At 56.1% G+C, this 20,173-nt stretch overlaps 1 protein-coding gene across 1 annotated transcript; it reads left to right on the top strand.

The window, feature by feature from the left end:
* The first annotated feature begins 2,459 nt into the window (after positions 1-2,459).
* Positions 2,460-14,065, top strand: LFNG (LFNG O-fucosylpeptide 3-beta-N-acetylglucosaminyltransferase). Its single transcript, XM_051632398.1, has 8 exons — positions 2,460-2,915; positions 9,905-9,953; positions 10,882-10,981; positions 11,124-11,277; positions 11,365-11,450; positions 11,752-11,917; positions 12,224-12,309; positions 12,399-14,065. The coding sequence occupies exons 1-8, from the start codon at positions 2,526-2,528 to the stop codon at positions 12,463-12,465; spliced, it is 1,098 nt and encodes a 365-aa protein (XP_051488358.1). The 5' UTR covers positions 2,460-2,525; the 3' UTR covers positions 12,466-14,065.
* Positions 14,066-20,173: the final 6,108 nt, after the last annotated feature.

Below are 20,173 nucleotides of genomic sequence, written 5' to 3'. Positions count from 1 at the left end.
GAGCCCGTATTGTCCCTCGTCCCGCCGCGCCAGCCAGGACCCCAACATCTGGCCACGGCGCGTGTCCCCAGCCAGCCGGGGCTGCGGGAGCGGGAGAGCAGCTGGTCGGGGGAAAAGTGTCTTTCCTTCCCTTTTGGCTTCTGGAGAAAGGGGCTCTTTCTTCTTCCAGGGTATTGCTGATGGGGCTTTTCAGCTGCCTCTCGAGCAGCGGTTGCTGTGCCATCGGGTTGGAGACAAAGGGTGTCCGAAAAAGAAAGAAAAGCAAATTGAGACTGGAAGGCTGGGCTCTGCAGCAATAGCGGGAAGTGGGGAGTGTGGGATTCAGTTCCTGTGTTTGCAAGGTCTAACTGTTTTGTTGTTTTTTTTTGTTTTTTTTTTTAATTATGAGAGGCTTCTTTGGCAGCTCAGGTCTCTCCCCAGACACGGGCAGTGCCGAGCAAAACCAAACCCCACAGTCTCCCCAAGCATTTCTAGCCCTGGGCCATGGTTCAAGGGTTGACCAGGGGAATGTAGAACCTAAAATGAGAAGAAGGCAAATGCTGGGGCTTGCCTGAGGAAGCAGCCTCCCTGCTTCGTCCTGCCTGGTATTATGGTATTGTTTATCCAGTGCCAGAGATGAATGGAGCACGTGACAGCAGGAAAAATGCAAGTTGGACAAGGTCCCTGCCCAAAAATGCAGCAACCCCTGATTATGGCATTACATTGCAGCCCAGGCCCAAACCCAAACCCGCCTCCCTGTAGCAGCACACACATTGGGAGAGAAAACCCCAAGAGCTCCCTGCGTGCAGAGAGGGTGGATAAGGGGGAAAGAGACCCCAGGTTTTGGCGTCAGTAAAATACCAGGTTGGTGGCACATCCAGGAGCAGATTTCAACCCAGTTTTCCTTGCAGCCACCACTTCTTCCACTGACTGGCTGGAAAAAACAGTGTCTCATTTAACAAGGCATTGTTATCATGGTTAGCAATCACTGGGGGGAGGGGGGGGTTTGCTTGGCATCTATGTAGCATTTATTTTCAGCCACCTCTGCACCGTGGGGCTGCCCATCAGTGCTGGCTCCAAAGCCCAACACTGCACCCAGGATGGGGTTAGCCAGGTCTGGGACTGTCTCCAGGTCTCCCCAAGCAGGAGTGGGACCAGACCCTGAAGTGCCCCATTCCCAGATTTATCCACCAGACCAAAGCTTGATGGAAGTGAGAGGAGTGCTGTGGGCTTTTGGTATTATTTTTTTTATTTATATTATGCTTGGCCTCTTCTAGAAGAGGTTGATGGGAAACTGCCTGGAGTTTGGTCAGGCTGGTCAGGTTTCTGGTAACCCCTTGGACATGGCTGTGAGAAAACCTCATGGCTCTGGGAAAAGCCAGCTCAGGACAATCGGGAGGGGCAACGCTCCCGTTGCTGCTGCTGAAGCAGGGATCAATGCTGGGGGCTGCAGGGACCAGTGTACCCCCATCCTGCACCTGGCCCACCATCCCCCGGTGCCCCAATGGGATGAGGGAAGGAAAAGTGGACAACCTGTCTGCATCCTGCCGTGCACTCCCAGATGTGGTCAAAGAGGGAAAGGCAGAAGCAAGAGGTGGGTCTGGGAAATCCCAAGCACAACTCCAGGCTGGGCAGAGAATAGATTGAGAACAGCCCTGAGGAGAAGGACTTGGGGGTGTTGGTTGATGAAAAGCTCAACATGAGCTGACATCTGCTCACACCCCAGAAAGAAACCATATCCTGGGCTGCATCACCAGCAGCATGACCAGCAGGTCCACGGAAAGCATCCTCCCCCACTACTCTGCTCTGGTGAGACCCCATCTAGTACTGTGTCCAGTCCTGGACTCCCCAGCATAGGAAGGACACAGAGCTGTTAGAGTGAGTCCACGGGAGGACCATGAAGCTCCTCAGAGGCCTGGAGCACCTTCGCTGTCAATAGAGGCTGAAAGAGTTGGGATTGCTCAGCCTGGAGAAGAAGAGGCTCCAGGAAGACCTTAAAGCACCTTCCAGTACCTTAAGGGGCTACAGGAAAGCTGGGGAGGGACTTTTTACAAGGGCATGGAGTGACATGAGGGGGAATGTTTTGAAATTGAAAGAAGGTAGAGTTAGATGAAGGATATTAGGAAGAAATTATTTGGTGTGAGGGGTACTGAGACCCTGGCCCAGGCTGTCCAGAGAACATGTGGCTGCCCCCTTTCCTGGAAGTGTTCAAGGCCAGGCTGGATGGGGCTTGGAGCAGCCTGGTCTAGTGGGAGGTGTCCCTGCCCATGGAAGGGGGGTTGGAACGAGATGATCTTTCTGTTCCCTTCCAACCCAAACCACTCCATGATTCCATGAGCCAGGCGGGGCAGAGGCCAGCCGTGGGCCGGGGCCAAGGCAAGGCAGGACGCATGTAGAGGGTTGCGGGGAGGAGGCGGGGCGGGAGCGGGACCCGCCCCCCCGGGCGGGGCGGGGGCGGTTTAAAGGCGGCGGCGCGGCGGGGGCCGCTGGTGCGGCGGGCGGAGCGCGGCCGGCGGCGGCGCGGAGAGGAGCGGAGCGGCTGGAGGATGCTGAAGAGCTGCGGGAGGAAGCTGCTCCTGTCCCTCGTGGGCTCCATGTTCACCTGCCTCCTGGTGCTCATGGTGGAGCCGCCGGGGAGGCCGGGGCTGGCCCGGGGGGAGGCCGGCGGGGCTCAGCGGGCGCTCCAGAGCCTGGGGGCGGCGGCGGCTCCCCCGGCGGCGCAGGGTCCCCCCGGTCTCCGCAGTTTCGCCGACTACTTCGGGCGGCTGAGCCGAGCCCGGCGGGAGCTGCCCGCCGCCCCGCCGAGCCCCCCGCGGCCGCCAGCCGAGGACATCTCCCCCCGCGATGTCTTCATCGCCGTCAAGACCACCAAGAAGTTTCACAAGGCGCGGCTGGAGCTGCTGCTCGACACCTGGATCTCCCGCAACCGCGACATGGTAAGGGGATGGGGACGGCCGGGATGCAGGCACACGGGCGGGTGTCAGCGGTAGCCCTTTGCCGTGCGGGGTCCGGGGGGTGCTGTGGCCCGGCAAATTCCCCCTCCTCTTTCTGCTCTCACCTTATCGCTGAGCAAGTGGGTTCTTCGAGACTGTCCGGGCTGTTTTGGAGCCAGCCGTGGTTTTGGGAGGGTGAAATGTAGCCTTGCGGGGAGAGTTTGGGATGGGTGAGTGATGGAGGGAGCCTGACCTGGGCTCCTCGCAGTCCTCGCACACCTGACTTGCTTTCCTCTGGGGAAACTGAGGCACGATGTAGGGATGCAAGCCATAATCAGGGTCAGGTCCCTGTGGATGATCTCCTGGGCTGCAGGGGCTGACGGTGGGTGAGATTTAGCAGTGCCCCACGAGGTACCTGCAGTTGGGTTGCCCAAAAGACAGCCAGTTTAGCAGCCCAGGTCTGTGAGAGCTCTGGGATGTGCCAAGGCTCTCGGTCCCCTTGCCGGGAACTGGGCAGGACCGGAGTGGCTGGGGCCTCTTGCAGGTCTGCTCTGGCTCACCCGTGGCAGGGCAGTTCCAGCAAGACCCATTCCTGACCTTGCTGATGTCCTGCCCAGATCACTTACTTTGTCCTTCAAGTACTACAGCAAATTTAAAAGGAAAAAAAATCAGTTTCCTTAGGAAATGTGCCTTGCCATTTGCTCCTAAGACACTTTTTCTGCCCTTAGACAGCTTCTGAAGTAAATTATGGCTGGTCGTAACCTTTCCATCCTACTGTCTTCACGTGTTTCCTCCTGGCTTGGAATTCTGTTGCTTGCTTGCAAACTGTTGTGGGTTTTTTTTGTTGTTGTTGTTGTTTTTTTTTTAAATCTGGAGTGGCTGAGGAGGGAGGTGGGAAGAATCTTGACCTGCCTCTGTCTCCTTTACCTGGGTCTGCTGGACCCAGGTCCTGGCAGTCTTGGCTTGGCCTGAAGCTTGCCACAAGCATTATCTTTTTCTCCCTCTGTGAATTTTGTCCCTTTTTTTATTAGCTCAGATCTCCTGGGCTTGGCAGTGGCTCTGCCGTATCGCCTTGGTACAGTTACTTAATGGAAACCTCTTTTATGCTCTGCTGTCACTGAGAAAGGGTGGCAAGTGATGGTGGGGGAAAACGCTCTCTGAGCACCTACAGATGATCCTGGGAATGGCTGCTCTTTTTTTTTTTTATTTCCCCTCCCTCTTGTGAGCTCCGGCTTTCTTCTAGGTTTTTTGTTGTTGTTGTTGTGCTTCGTTTGTTCGTTTGGATTCCCAGAGACCCGAGGCTCAGCTCTCACGCTGTCCCCCTGGGCAAGCTAACAAAGCCCCTTTTCTCCTGGCGCAGAGAAAAGGCTTCGCAGCCTCTTGTGTGGCACTTTCCATGGGAACGGGGGAGCCGGAGCCGGCCGTGTCCAGGTCAGGTTGCCTAGAGATGAGGGCCATGAAGCCAGGGGGGCCGCAGCCAGTCGAGGTGCCTGCATGACAAGCCAAGCCGCTGAGTGACGGCTCTTGTACAGCACTTGAGGACGAGGAGCTGCCGAGAGAGCTGGAGGCGGCACCAACTCCTGCGGAGCAAAGCGAGGACTTGGGGGGGGGGGATGACACATGGAGGCAAAGGGGAATGAAACCACACTGCTGGTGGTGATCAGCTCCGACCTTCCCACGCTGACCTGGCTGCCATCTCTGGGAAGCTTCGGGGCACCTTTGGCTCTACTAAACTTGGCCTCTTGTTGGGGTTTCTTTACTGCAGAGTAAGGGGGCTCCTCCCTTGCTTCTCTTTCCTGGGAGGGGGGGCTGTGTTGGTCCTGCATCCCCTCCTTGCCTGGCCCTGTGGTTTCTGCCCCAGGAGGGTGGTGAGGTGACAGCAGGGCACTGCCTCTGCTCAAATGTCTCTCTTGGTCTGAGTCAGGCCTGTCTCTGCTCATCCTGTCCCTCATTGCTCTTGTTTCACTAATGGTGCATGTGCTGCCTTGCCTACATGGGGAAGTTCCTGCCCAAGGGCTGAGACTCCCTCGTGCCTAATGCCACATCTCTCTCCCCATCAAACCCCAGCCTCTCTTGGCTGTCCATTAGCCAGGGAGCTCTCTGGGCAGGAGGGAGGTAGGCACTCGTGAGAAGGGGTTAAATCCAGCAGGTAAGTCCAGGCTGGACCCTGGTTGATAGGGGGAATAGCTATTGTGTCTTTCCTTGGCTTCTCTTTGTTCTGCCCACAATAGTCCCTGTTTCCTGCCCTCTGTCCCTTCCAAGACACTGCAAAAGGCACCCCCTTCTCCTTCCTGCTTCTCTCTGCACAGGGAGGACAGATCCCTATTTCCTTCTAAATCTGCTTGTTGGGTTGCACAATCCAGATTGGACAAACTGCTGTTAGAGGAGAACTATGGGTTTTCCCTGCCTTGCTTTGAAGAGAGTTTCCAGCTGTCTCAGTATCCTTAGGATGCTGGAGTGCATGCTGGGGAGACTTTGCACTTGAAAGAAAGAAAGGGGGAAGAAAATGGCCATTAGGCAGAAATCCTGGACAGGAGTGAGTCCAAACCCACTGCTTTACTGCTGAGTTGGGTGATTTGCAGTGTCAGAGTTGCATAAGAAACATCCCCTACCCCTGAGGAACGCCCAGAAGGCAGCGGGGCTGCTCGCGGGGCCGCTCGGCACACGCCGTGGTGCCTGAGGGGTCCAGGCTGGGCAGCCATCCCACCAGCGTGGGATCTGCTGGCTTCCTCCAGCTCAGCAGGATAATTGCAGCCTTTGAAAAATTCCTGCTCTCAGGGCAGAGGGAATAGGTTTGCCTTCTGGAGAACATACTTCTCAGAAGTCAGCTCCCAAATTTATCTAGCACCTTGGCCAGGGTTCCGTTGGAAGAGTGCTGGGGGGTGTGTGTGTGTGTGTGTGTGTGTGTCTGTCCCACTTGGGCTCCCACCTGAGCAGCTGGGTCCAGATGGGCAGCTCATCCCCAAGCAGCTCTACTGTGCAGTCAGTTCCTCTTAGCCCTGGGCTGTGTTCCAGAACCTGCTGAGCACTGCTAAACTCAGCTCATGTATCAGAGTCCCTGCCTAAACAGCCTGTGTGTTTTTTAGGGGTGGGGGCCCCTTAACTGCCTGCTCCAAACGATGCTGCTGTCCTTGTCCATAAAAGCCCTGGAGCCGGCGAGCGGCGTGCGTGGAGTGCCAGGCGGGAGGGTGGGGGACCCTCACGGCACAATGAGCTCATTGTTTGTGAGGAGGTTATTAAAAAATTATACCATTTAAAATTACAGCGGAGGATTCTTCCTTTTGCCGAAAGGAGCAGGGGGAGGAAGAGCCTGCGGCCTTGCAAGGCCCTTCCCTGCCTCTGCAGGTCCCAGCCCTGGGACCTCCTATGCCAGCACAGACCACCCAGCCCCCCCATCCTGGGGAAAGCCACTGTCACGCAGCAGTGGGGGTGCTGCCATCACGGGGACACAGCCATCATGCTGCTTCTACCTGTTGAAGCAGGGTGAGAATTTTCCTTCCTAACCCCCATGGGCTGGAGGGAAAACACCTGCTGTGGGGCACAAAGCTGGGCAGGGACCTGCTCTGGCAGCATCCTCAGCTCCCCATGGAGCCCCCTGCCCAGCTGGAGGCTGAGTTGTTGTCCCTGCCATCCACACTCCCCCCACTCTTCCCTGGCACCCAAGTAGGGTGGCTGCCTCCCTCTTGTCCTTGGGGTGGAAGGGAGTGCAGCCCCCTTGGGTGCTCTGTGGGTGGGTGTTAGGGTGCTCCATCCTCTCCCCCAGCATGAGGAAGTGAGACATGGCACAGTGGCAGGATGTGGGGTCATGGGGATGCCTGTCTGGCCAAAGTTCCCATTATTGGTCAGTGCTGGTGGGGATGGCAGCAGGCACTGGGTCTGTGGGGTGTGTGTCACACTGGGAAGTTGGCTGGACCAGGAGTAGGATGACCCTGGCTGGTGGGATGTCTTGTGCAGCACCCAGCCATGAGTAACCCAGGAGCTTGGTTGTTGGAGGGGGAAATGAGTCACTGCGAAAGGAGAAATGCAGGGTAAGCAAAGAAAGAAAAGAAATAGGCCCTCCCGAGGGGTGAGGAGGTGGAGAGGCTACCGGCGGCTGCCTGGCTCCTCGCAGACAGCTGGGGGGGCTGACCTGATCCTGGCCATAGGGACCCTGGGTGCCTCTGGGTCCTGTACATGGAGGCCAGGCATTGTGCGGGGCTGTGGGGAGCGGTGGCAGCTATTGTTCAGGAGGGATTTGGCATCCTGTGTTTCTTGAAGCTGCAGTTTTGAGAACAATGAGGTTTCCTGCAGGGGCTGGGGGGGGGTAGTGGGCCCTTCCTCTCCTGCACCCTGCAGGAAAAGTTACTGGGGGGGGGATGGCCCATGAGGTCCTGGCACCCCTTGGTGCCATGGTTGGCACAGAGGCCAAGTGGGAAGGAGGTGGAGAAGGGTGGGTGTCAGGACTTTGGCTGCTTTCTGACTAGGAGAAGGGTGGGGAGCTGGCCCTGCTGCTGTTTGGTCTGGAGATGGTGGCTGTGGTGTCCCATCCCACTTGCACCACTGGAAGCTGGGCACTGCACTGTTGCTCAGCACCCCACACTGGGGATGCCAAAGGCTGAACCATGGTTTTTCCTTGTCACATGAACACAGTGCTTTCTTGTCTCCCTCCTTTTCTGGCCTGTCCCCTCCCAAGCTCAGCTGGCACCTCTGCTCCTCTCCCCTGCAGCCCTGAGCAGGGGGACCATGCAGGAAGGGTGCAGCTCTCCCCTCCAATAAACACAGACAAATTTAAAAAAAAAATAAAACTTTTTTTAGTTGTAATTAAATGTTGTAGTGGGGCTGGAAGGGAGATTGGGAACTTGTGAAGCCCTGGTAGTCCCTATAAGGTGACTTGCAGGACTGTGTGCCCTTGCCCTGCTCTTCAAGGTATCACCTGGTCCACCTGCACCAGGAAAATTATGGTGCTGTATGTGGGGAGAGGCCAGGGTGAAGATGCTGCATCAGGAAGAAGCCCTTCGGTGCCGGCGAGCAATAAACAATTGTCCCTGTGGTCTATTTATAGTGACTGAGCCGGAGGATTAGTTGCAGGGTTATTTTTGGAGCAGCTGAAGGCAGTTGTTGGATGGTGCTTCTGAGCTAATCAAGCAAATATTTTCTGTCTGGCCTGTGTGCTGGCTGCGTGTCCCCTGTCCCACTCTGGCAGGGCTGGAGCCTGGTGGGGGGGGTGCTGGAGAGGCATGTGTCTTGGGGTGGATGAGAAAGCACTTGTAATGGGGTTGTCGTAGGCATCCTTGGATGGTCTGTTGCCCTGGTTCAGCTTGTATGCCCAGACTGAGGTCTCTCTGAGCACCTGAGGGAAATGGGGACCAGCAGTGAAGGTGCTGGCTGGACTCCGCATTGGTTTGAGTTGACATCCTCCTCCTTCTCCATACACAGCACTGACCATGTCCTACTCTAGCAGTGATGGAGCCATAATGGCCCTGCAGCTGATGGGCTAAGGTCCCTGTCCCCTAGCTGCCTCCTCCACATCAGCAGTTTCCTCATCCCCTAACCCTTTACTCAATGCCTTCCCAGCCCCTTGCAGAGCTGACCTCTGTCCGTCCCCAAAAGCCAGGCTGCAGGGCAGGCTCTTGCATTTGTAACAACTTGCCTTCCCACCTCCTTAATTTTATTTTTTATTATTTTTTTTCTTATTCTTCTTTCTTTTTCCTTTCTGCTTGCCAAGCCCCAAAGGTCACTTGTAACCTGGTCCCCAGGAACATGTCCTCCTCCCCTCACACTCGGCCTTTCTGCATATGTGGGCTCTCCCCACCAGCGTCTCAGCTCCAGATCTGAGCAAACAGGCCCCGGCTGGGTTAACCAGTGCAGCTGTATGCTAATGCCTGCTGCTGCCCGCTTAACTCTCCTGTGCTGAGTAAAGTCAGCCCCGCTATTGTACCCACCTCCTCAAACAAACCACAAAACCCCAGCGCGCTCCCGAGGCCAGCCGGCTGCGGGGTGACACCCAGTTTCCAGCTCACTTGTAATTCTTCATCCCCAGGGCTCAGGCTGCATCGTGCCCCCTCCTCTGCCTCATGCCTTCCCCCCTATCTCCCCCTCCCCATCACCCCCCAACCCTTTTGTCTTTCTTCCTTTGCCCTTTTGTGCATGTCTGGTTTTTAATAGCGCTTGGCAGCTGGTTGTGGTTTCTCCCCTCCAGCTTTGTTTGCTGCCCGCTGATTGATGGCAATGCCTTTCCCACCCCCTGCTCTCTCCTCCTGCTTCTTGCCCTTCCCCAAATCCCAGCCCGACAGCAGCCCCTCACAATCCTCTTTCAGAGCAGATGCCAGGAATTAGCTGTGTAAATAAAGGAGTGCAGCCGGATGGGCAGCGTGGGTGTCCGGGGGAGGAGGTAGGATGCTGCCTGGTGCCCTGGGGACTGTGCTGGGGTGGGCAGTGAGGGACCATCCCCTCCTCGGGGGTAGCAAGGGGCACCCACCAGCATGGCTCAACCCCCCTGAGCTGGATGGGGAGTGGAGAGGAGCCATGGGGGTGTTGTGCAAGTGGCCAGGGACAGCCACGTGCTGTTGACACAGGTGGGGATGTGGTTGGCAGCCGGGGCCGTGGGCAAACACACCTGCCCGGGCAGGGAGGGCTGGCGGCTGTTCCTGCGTCCCTGGCCACACGTGCCAGCTGTGCTGGATAAAGGCTGAAGTCCTGGCACTGCAGCTGCTCACTGTCACCTGCTCCTCTCCACTCACCCCGTGACCAAAATCCTCCTGCCTGCTGCTGCCCCACGGAAAAGGCAAGAGGCTGGAGAAGCTCAGTGTGGGTGCTGGGGTGCACCCTTCTTATTCTGAGCCAGAGTGTGTCACGGGGATGCTCAGCCCTTCAGAGCTGCTTTGGGTTTTAGCAAAGGGGAAGAAGTCAACACCAAGGCCAGGGGAATCAAGGTCCAGTACTGCCTAGGGATGCTGGGTGGCATCCAAGCTGCATGGCCTTGATCGTCAAAGGTGCTTTGTCTTCTATTTCAGACCTTCATCTTCACGGACGGGGAGGATGAGGAGCTGAAGAAGCAAGCACGTGAGTCTGTGGCCCTTGTCCCTTTGCGTGCATGCCCTTGCCAGGTCCCCTGAGAAGCCCCTGCCTGGGGACCATGGCTGGCATGGAGCCTGCCCTGGAAACTCTGAAAAGATGGTCAGAATGCCACCAGTTAGACACTAATCTCAGAGGCCCTTGTCCTAGGGACCAGGGCTGAGAACGAGGCCACTCATTTCAGTGATAATGCCCAAAGCAGCCTCTGCCCAGGAGTCCCCCCTGGGGGCAGGTTCCCTTCCCAGTCAGCCCAGCCCATCTCCTGCATGAAGCTGCCGGGGAGCCGGCTATCAGGATCGGTTCCTTTGCACTGGTTTGTCCCTGGGGTGAGCTAGGATTGATGGGCAACGCAGCCAGGCTTTCATGGGAGCATTTCTCTGGCAGCCGATCCCTGGGGCCAGGGTCAGCTCAGTCTATTCTCCCTATGCAAATGACTCCCTTTCAGGCCGGGAAGTGATTGCCTTTGAGCTGGGCAAGCAAATAACAGGTGGCCCCTGAGGGAAAAGGCAGCGGGAATAAGGCAGGATTTTGGCTGTCGTGTCCTGGGTGGAGAAGCTGGCTCACGGACACCCCTTCACTGCCAGGGTGGCTGGTACATGGCCCCGGGATGGGCAGGGTGTTGTAGGATGGCATCGTACATAACATGTGAAATATGGCTTGACCCTGGAGCATCTGCTGTATTTGCATCCATTGCTCATCCCTTTCCTTGTCTATCATGGACTCAAAAGCCATTCCCCAAAAATTCATTTTTTGCCCAAAATTATGTGACGTGGAGGCCACCAAGCATCAGGGAGATCGTGGGGTTTTCATCTGCTTGGTGCCACTGGAACATGCTTGGGGAAGCATCCCTGTTTGAGAAAGCAGGAAGGTGTGGGATATCCCAGGACTGGGCTTTGACCCTTGTCTCTTCCCTCAGGAAATGTCATCAACACCAACTGCTCGGCTGCCCACAGCCGCCAGGCCCTGTCCTGCAAGATGGCTGTGGAGTATGACAAGTTCATCGAGTCTGGCAGAAAGTAAGCAGTGTCTGGGGCTGCCGGGGGGCCTGTGGGTTTGCTGGGGGGGAGAACAGTGTCGGCAGGGGCCGCTGGCATTTTTGGGGCTGTATCTCAGGATGGGGACTTGCCCCGGCCCACCGTGACACTGCTGCCACTGCAGGTGGTTCTGCCATGTGGACGATGACAATTACGTGAACGTGCGGATGTTAGTGAAGTTGCTCTCCAGCTACCCCCACACACAGGACATCTACATCGGGAAGCCCAGCCTGGACCGGCCCATCCAGGCTACAGAGAGGATCAGTGAGAACAAGATGGTGAGAGGGGGTGAGAGGCTGGGGCTGGGGCTTGCTTCCTGGTCAGTGGGAGGAGGTCTCACTGCCGTTGCTTCCCCTCTCTCGCAGCACCCCGTGCATTTCTGGTTTGCCACGGGAGGAGCAGGGTTTTGTATCAGCCGGGGGCTGGCACTGAAGATGAGCCCATGGGCCAGGTAAGACCATTGGCATTGCTCTCCTGTGGGGACTTGTCATGGTCCCAGTAGGGCACAGAGCGGTGACAACATCTTTGGGGATGGATGTTGGACCATGTCCTGCCACCTTGCTCTCTTTGCCTTGCTGGGGGTTTCTGCAGAGGGTTTAGCAACAGGCTGGGAAGGACTTCAGCTCCCCTAAGTCTAATTGACTTTTAATTAGAGCTAAAGCTGGGCACCTACTGGCCAAGCTCGGACCCTATGGGGTGTCCACATCCCCCCAGGCTTTGCTCCTCTTCACCTCCTCTGTGTCTCCCCACAGCGGGGGCCACTTCATGAGCACAGCAGAGAAGATCCGCTTGCCTGATGACTGCACCATTGGCTACATCATCGAGTCTGTGCTGGGAGTGAAGCTCATCCGGAGCAATCTTTTCCATTCGCACCTGGAGAACCTCCACCAAGTGCCCAAGACAGAGATCCACAAGCAGGTATGCCTGTCCCGATGCTCTGGGGTGATGGAGGGGTTGGGATGGATGGTATTACCTGGTTTCATGTTATGACCTAAAAATTGGGCTTTGCAGCTAAGATACTGATTGTTGTGCTTCCAAAATGTCAGTGAAGGGGGAAAGCCCCATCAGCCCATCCCTGTGGGGTGATGCAGAGCGTGACCAGAGGCTGTGAGAAAAGGGGTGAATTTTGCAGTGATCCCTTCCCCCTCCCCATCCCTTCATGACCCTGCTTGATCCTCATGGCCATGTCAGCTGCTCGAACCCTCTGTGTTTCCTGCCCACCAGGTGACACTAAGCTATGGCATGTTTGAAAACAAGCGTAACTCCATCCACATGAAGGGAGCTTTCTCTGTCGAGGAGGACCCATCCAGGTGAGATATGGGGACCCTGTCCCCCCTGAGCCGGGGTGCCGTGAGGCCACCAGCCCCCCCATGCTCAGCATCACTCCTCTCCTCCGCAGGTTTCGCTCCGTGCACTGCCTGCTCTACCCCGACACGCCGTGGTGCCCCGCTAACGTGGTTTACTAGGAGACATGTGTCCCCTCCAACCTCGTCCCAAATTTCCCCGGTATCCGACGGGCATGTGGGACCTGCGTGCGGGTGTGTCAGTCCGGCCTCACCTCCAGGCGGACGGGCGGACGTTGTTGCTGTGGTATTGCACAGTGTGTGTGTGTACTGAAGGCTGCTGTGCGGCCCCTTCTCCCCTGCCCTGCCTGCCCCGCTGCCCATTCCGGCCGGGATGGCAGGGAGGGACGGGTCCTGAGCACTTAACCATTGGGCACCCCTGTGGCCCTGGTTGACCCCACGCCATGCGTGGGGAGTGACCGTGGGTGCTGCGGGGCTCTGCCTGCCCCTGGCTTGCTTCTCTCTCTTTTTTTTTTTTTCCTTTTAAATGTTAAGTTTTTTGGTGTGTGCCTCCCTCACCCCACTCCCACAACCCCCCACCCGTCCCATCCTCTTTCCCAGTCTCAACATCTCAGCAGCGAAGCTCCAGCTCCCAATTCAGATGAGGGGTCAACCGGTCAGTTTTGTTCCCCAGCTTGGCAGGCAGGGTGCAGGCAGGGGAAGCTGCCGGCTGTGGCAAACGCTGCTCCAGGGTGCTGCAAAGCTGCTGGGTGCTCGATGGTCTCACTGGAGGGAGACAGTGGGGTGGGCTTCGAGCTGGCCTTGGCGTTAGCTCCGTTTCCCGGAGCTGCCCCCGCCTGGCCGAGTTGTTGCCGGCAGCATTGATCTGTGCACTATCTGTAGAGCCTAATGCAGAGACTTTCTATAAATGGAGGGTAGGGAGGAGGGCTTTTCTGGAGCCACCAGCATGCGTGGCCACTGTGTTTGTACAGTCTCCCTCCAGTGCCAGCTCCCTGCCTGCTTGTGGGCCGGGTGCAGGCAGGCTGAGCACCAGCAGCTCTGCACCTTCCCATAGGAGCACTTCAGGGTCATGAAGTGTTCCTCACCCATCCCTGCCATGGGGCTGGAGCACCCACGGAGTGCCCAGCTGGACACCATGGGCAGGCAGCATTTCCCAGCCCAGCTGCCACTCGTTTCCTGCTGGGACCTGAGGAGGGATTTAGCCAGGAAGGGAGAGGGTCTCTATAACCCTCCAAGCTGCCCTGCCTGCCACTACAAGCCCTACACCTTTGGGGTAAGTGGGCTGAGCTGGAGCTGGACATTTCCAACCTGAAGCTGAGTGAAAATAGCCCATAGTGGGTGTGTTGTAAATATGTTATTGCGCCAGTATTTTTTTTACTGTGCTTTTTTTTTAAAAAAAAACAAAAAACCAACAAAAAAACCCCCCACACATTGAGGAATATGTAGATTTTAAAATGCTTTTTATACGTTTTCTGTGGATCAGAAAAATAAACCCCAACCCAACCTTCTTATAATCTGTTTAAGAAAGAAAGAAAGAAAAAATAATAATTGCAATGTCCTGTAACTATCACTTACCTTAATTTATATGTTCCAGTATCTGGAACGCCACTCTGTGCTTTTTGTAACTAGGATGTGTTAAAAGCAATAGGTGTGGGATGGGGAACCAGCATGGACAGTGTGTTCTCAGGGACTTGAACCCAATGGCTGCCACGGAGTCCCCGTGGGAGCCCTCACCAATAAAGCAGCTTTTTTGCTGACCACAGTCACCTGGTCCTGGGCTCTGGTGTCTTTTTATGGCCGGGCTGCTCTGAACACCCCTCGTTCCCCCCCCCCGCGAATGTTATCACCTCGAACGAAGCTCTTAGGGATGCGCCGAGGCTGGATTGTGCCTGCATCCCTTTTTTTCCCACGGGTACCGGGATCTGCCGACCATTTGCATCCCAGGGCGTGAGGGTCTTCTCCTCCTTCCTCTCCCCAAAAGGCTCGGGCAGGGCTTGGCGCCTCGGGGCTGGCTTTTCCCAGGCTCTGGGGCGGGGGCGGAGGTGGCAGGGCGAGGTGAGAGCGGGTTGTTAGCACGGTGTTGTTAACAGCCGGCGGGCAGGCGTCTCCGTGGGAAGGTTGGGGGCTGAGCCCCTTCCCTCCCTGCCTCTAAGCGGACACCAAGAGCTCACCTGCCAGTGACAAGCCCCAGCTCTCCTGGATTGTTGCAAAAGCGTAAGATCTGACCCCCCCCCCCACCCCCTTTCTGAAGTTGCACCGGTACCAGCTTTTGCCTGCTCCATCCTCTCCTCCCCACCCCCCCATCTTCCTCCTACTCTCTTTTTTAATCTTTTCAGGGCACACTTGCTTTACAGTTTTGCTTGAATCTCTGGGTTATCAGGGGTTGGCCTTGCTAAAAATACAGCCTAGCAGGAAGCTGGCATGTGCTAAAGCAGCAACTCCCCCTCCTCCCAACACCCACACACCCTTCAGACAGCCCCCCCAAAAAAAATCAGAATTCCCCCAAACTTTGCAGCCTTTAGGATGCTGTAGGCAGAGGAGGGGGCTCTGGCTTCTGCCTCAGGGAACTGAGCATTGCTCTGTCCTGAACCTGCAAAAAGCCCACAGGTACCCAGCCACAAATCTCCCTGAAGAAAGGCAAGGGTGGACAGTGAGCCCTGCAAATCTGCCGTCCTCCAGCACACAGTGATGGGTGCCAGGGACCATGTGATGGGTGCAGGATTTGGTGCCCCTGGGCTCCCTGGGCATGGAGTCAGCAGAGGGGAGCTGAGCCAGGCGCAGGAAGCCGTGCCACTCGTGTGGTTTCCTGCAGCTCTTGAGCTGTGGGTTCAGCAGCATGGGTGCTTCCTGTCACCCCTTCTGCAGGCTGGTCCTCCCTTGCCCCCCGCCCTGGGTGGGATGATGGGGAGATGCAGCAAGGAGAGAGCAGCAGCCATCTCAGCCCAGGCAGGGCTGGGTGCTGGGGAGAGCCTATTTACTGCAAAACAGCCCAGATCTTGTGTTGAGCATCCACCTGGGGAGCCAGGGGCTGTAGCATGGGGCAAGGAGTGGGAGCCCCTTAGATCCCACCCACCCCTTAGGGAGGGTGCTGGGCATGGTGCAACACCTGGAGAGGGCTTAAAAAAATAGAATTAAAAATAGATTAAATAAATTAAAAGAACATAAAATAATAATAATAAAAATCATCCCACCAAGCCTTCAGGAGAGGGGTCAGGCAGCACACCAGCCCATCCCATACCAGGCTCCCAGCCATTCCCTCCCCCTTGTCCCTTCTCGTGGGCAGAAAAGTAAATAAATACACACATTAATAAACAAAAGGAAAACAAAAGCAAAGCCTGCTGCTCTCACATACTTGGCGGGCAGTCAGACCAGCCTGCTTTCATCTGCTCCCCGGCACTGTTGTGGGATGTCCTGTTTACTCTTGCCTGCTCGTGACAGCTGATAAGGTGGCTGCACCTTTTGGAGAGTGAGGGTGCTCAGTAGCTCAGTGTTGGGGTGGGGACAAACCTGGCTTGGCGAGGACACTGGCAGTACATAGTGACTGCTGCTGTTGACACCCTCATGCCCAAGGGATGTTCCAGCACTGTGCCTGGCCAAAGGCTTTCCCAGTCCCTGGGTGGTTGCAGCATTGAGGGCAGAGAGTAACACATTGTTTTAGTCTGTTTTGCTGCTCTTTTTATTTTTTTCCCTGTTTTTTTTTTTTTGGCTTTAATTTGCCTTTGGGTCACTCAGTATTCTGGACTTGGTGTGACTTATTCATTCCCAGCCCCAGTGGGGTGCTGGAGTTCATGGCACAGGGACTTCTCCCTGGGGAGCCTGGAACTGTGTCTGCACAGCAATGGGACAAACACCCCTCCTGGCACCCATGGGGATGAGATATATTTGAGAGTTGGGGTGTGAGGGGAGGTAGTTGGGAGACAACAAAACTTGTGTGAATCGGCTCCAAGTTCCACTTCCAGCTGCTCTGGCCCAGAAAGCTGGAATATTTGTGGGAAAAGAACATAAAAGCAGCCGAATTGCAAGGCTTAAGCAATGCACACAGTGCTCCAGCTGTGGCTTTGGGCTGGGAGAGGAGAGCTCTGGGTCCCCATGAGCTGCATCCCACCACCTCTGAGCAGCTGGAGGCCACTAAATCCCCCACTAGCATCATCTGCCTTGGAGCGAGGGGCTGCGAATCACTGTGGCAGGTAGTGAAGGCTGCAGGATGGCTGAGATGCCCCCAGAAGAAGCTTCCAGCCATCACTCACAACCCCTCAATTTTTTCACCTTCTTACTGCTTCCCACTCCTGCATCACTTGCAGGTGGTTAAAAGCAATACTCCCCCAGCTCATCAAAGTTTATATTTCTCTTCCTGACTTTTAAGACCAGACTTGAATCACTCAAAACCAATTCCCTCCTTCCCACTGGCCTGGGGCTCCCAGCACCCGCTGCTTCTGGTCTCCCTCAGCTGTGCAGCAGGGCTGGCTCTGCTCCTGTAGCTATTTGGCAAGCCAAGAGAGGAGGAGATGAACTGAGTGTCTTAAAAGCATCTGGAGACACTTCTCACGGTGCTGCTGGACGAGACCCATGAAGCTGTGGTACCACTGTACAGCCCTGCTCCCAGTCATTCCTCCTCCTTGGCAGATGTGTCCTCTTCCATCCTCCCAAACCAGGGTGCCTTCCTCAGGGTGGGGACACTGTCAGGTTTGTGCCTGTCCCTGCCAAGGGCAGAGGACAATGCAGCAGTGACTTCACACAGCAAAGCAGTGGCATCTCAGCGGCCAGCGCTGGGTGGTGCTCCAGCCGTGGCCACATCAGCCTGAGGGTCACCCCCTTAATTATGGGGGCACAGTGTGGGCTGTTTAGAAGCTGTTTAGAAGAGGGGGATCCATGCTGGCTCCCTGCCCAAGCAGCCCATCCACTGGCCCCAGCGCAGCCGCATCTGGAGAGGATCATGAGTGACCAAGTGATTTATGGGGTGTAAGCACCGGGTCCCATGGTGTTCTGCTGGTGGGAAGAGGAAGCGTGTGGGAGAAGGGCTCCAAGAACCAGCATCTGCAACACCTCGCAGTGAGAAAGGAGTTGTGCTTCCTCCCACTCCCCTCCATGAACTGTGGTGGGATTAAAAATCCCTGAGCAGGAATTTTTGCTGAAGTCATGGTGAGAAACACCGCCGGCTCCAGGCAAACACCCTCCTGCCTACAGAGCCAAGGCAAACCTCCCTGTGGTCCTGCGTGCAGCAGTGGAGACATGAGTCACAGAAGGAAAAGTCCTCTTGCTCCTGCCACTGCCCATCCCAACAGCATGAGGCCATGGCAGTGGAACCAGCTGCTCCATTGAGGTGGCCACAGCCAGGTCACGGTCCTTCCCTGCCCAGCCACCTGAGCTGGTGGAAGTGGTGGCAGTTCTGCCAGGTGGGCACTTCCCGCCTTGCTGTGGTGCGGTGACCCATGGAGTGGGTCCGGGTTGGGCTGCAAACATGGGGTGTAGAGGAACCCTACTGAGCCCCTCGAGGGGCCACGGGCCAGCAGCAGCCTTGCTCCCTGTTCTGATCCTGCCATTGCCTCCCGTTGCAAACCTTCCAACTGCTACGAGCAGGACTTCAGCATCCCCATGTGGTCAGACAGATCAGAGTCTCTCCACTTAGGCTTTTCTTTCAAGCCGAAGGGACAGCTGGCACTCAGCTGCCTGTCCTGGCCACCTGCACAGTGCAAGGAGTGGCCAGGACCTCCGGATGACCAGACACAGTCCAGCAGATTTGGATGGGAAGATGGAGCAATTCCTTAGGAGCAGAGGTGTTTCAGGAGGGGTTAGAGGAGAGGAGATGCAATTTCAGCTGCCTGCTTCCTTCCCTGGACACGTGGGAGGCAGAGTCCTGAGGAGACCCTACCAAAGGAATGCTGTGACTGCAGCTTTCGAGTGCTGGAAGAAGCCGGGCAGATCCAGGCTGTGGCAGCAGAACCTGCAGGCACCGTGCCACCTTCAGCAGAAAGCACTGCCTGGAACACGTGGCCATTTCCCAACCCAAGAGGTGACAGGAGATGGGGGCATGTAACCAGCACCCGTGTCCCAGCCAGCATGCTGCAGCCACCAGCTCTGCTGCTGGTTTTCCAGCTGCCAACCCACCAACAGCTCCCAGAGGCAACGCTTCTGTTAGCAAAGCTCAGAGGACTGCAGGAACAAGTAAGTTTGAAAGCATCTCCCTGGGGCATCCCTCCCTGTCTTATCTTCAAGGCCAGAGATCTAACGGACCACTACTGAAGGCTGATCAGAAGGCAAGGTTTATTCAAACACATACTTCACCCTCCTGTTTTCTCCCAGCTTTCCTCAGCTCTGCTCAGTAGGGAGCCCTGCCCTGCTCCTGCTGGGACAGGGAGTGGTGTAGCTGGGTGTGAAGCTTGTGGCTGCTGGGGACAGCTGGCTCCATCTATACTTCTTTTAAACAGATCCAGGGATGGTGATTCAACCACCTTCCGGGATAGCCTGTTCCAATGTCTACCTACTCTTTCAGTGAAGAATTTTCTTGTAATATCTAAGCTAAACCTCCCCTGACACAACTTGAGTCCATTGCCTCCTGTCATGAAAAAGACCTGCATGAGGAGCTGCTCTGCTTCCTCATCCCGGGGGTCGAGTTGAGGTGCAGGAGCATCCAGCAGCACCAGATGCTTTTCAGCTTTCCCACAGTTTGGGGGGGGGGGAGGGTGAGAGTTTCCCAAAGACTTGCAGCTGGGAAGCAACGGGCTGAGATGGGGCAAGAACAGCACAGGAGGGAGGCAGGAGACCCATCCCTCGACTGGACTGGCAGGATCAGGCAGAAAACAGATCAAGGGGATTACAGGAAGGGAAAGGTTGTAGTTCAGTACTTGCTAGAGATGCAGCAGCGTGGGCCCGTGATCAGAGAACACTACAAACGAAGAGCTCAAAAGAAACCCGTGGTAGCCTCGGGCAGAGCCCAGAAGGACCAGCCCACGCGGGGCTGCAGCACCAGCTCCTCCAGCACCCCACGCTGCCAGAGGCACGTACAAACATTGCCCTTGCTTCTGAAGAGGGACACCTCTGCAGGGGCTGAGCTGGTGCTCTACCCCCCTTCCATTTTTCCACACCTCTTGTGCTTCTGCTGGTGCAAATGAGCAGCTGGTGTTCGCTGCTGCTGTGGTGCTGCATGAGCAAAGCAGCAGAGGGGGACTGGAGGCAGATATCCCATGGCATGCACCGTGCCCAGGGGAACATCTCCACAGGCTGAGGTACACATCTCCCAACTGCTTCACCATCTTCTAGAGTGGTGCCTGTAGCCCATGGAGGTCCCTGATATGAGGACACCCCTGCAGCAAGTCCCCCATACAAGGACAACCCCATAGCAGGCACCAGCCCAGCTCCATGCTCCCCCTCCAGGCTCCCCCCCCGCCAAACATCCCCCTCCCAGCCCCTCACTCCAACCTGCCCAGGAGATGTACAAACCACCTCATTTCTAAAGCAGGATCAGTGCAGTTCTTCCCCTGGAGGAACTGTCTGAATCAGTTTTTCTCTGGAGGTTGCTTTGAGGCTGCCTAATTCAATCTTAACAGCCCAGTCTCCAAATTGGATTAGAAATCCCAAATTCTTGGATTTCTAACAGCAACGAGATCAGGCTGAGACCAAGAGGCAAAGGGAGTGAGCAGCCCTCACCTCCCACAGCAGCACTGACACCCATCATTTGATTTCTGTAGTACAGGGCACTCATGCTCCTGTTCCTTCCCTCCTCTACTGGCTGGTAAGCTTTACGACAGTTTTTCCCACCCTCACTTCATGGATCTACCAGAATGTATGAAAGGCAACAATAATTCAGGCAGGTTTATGAACAAGGAGAAAAAAAAAAATAAAGAGATGAAAAAAATATCAGTAAGCAGGAACA

The sequence above is a fragment of the Apus apus genome, chromosome 14 (assembly GCF_020740795.1).
Source record: "Apus apus isolate bApuApu2 chromosome 14, bApuApu2.pri.cur, whole genome shotgun sequence".
Lineage (NCBI taxonomy): Eukaryota > Metazoa > Chordata > Aves > Apodiformes > Apodidae > Apus > Apus apus.
This window is presented reverse-complemented; position numbering and strand designations above follow the sequence as displayed.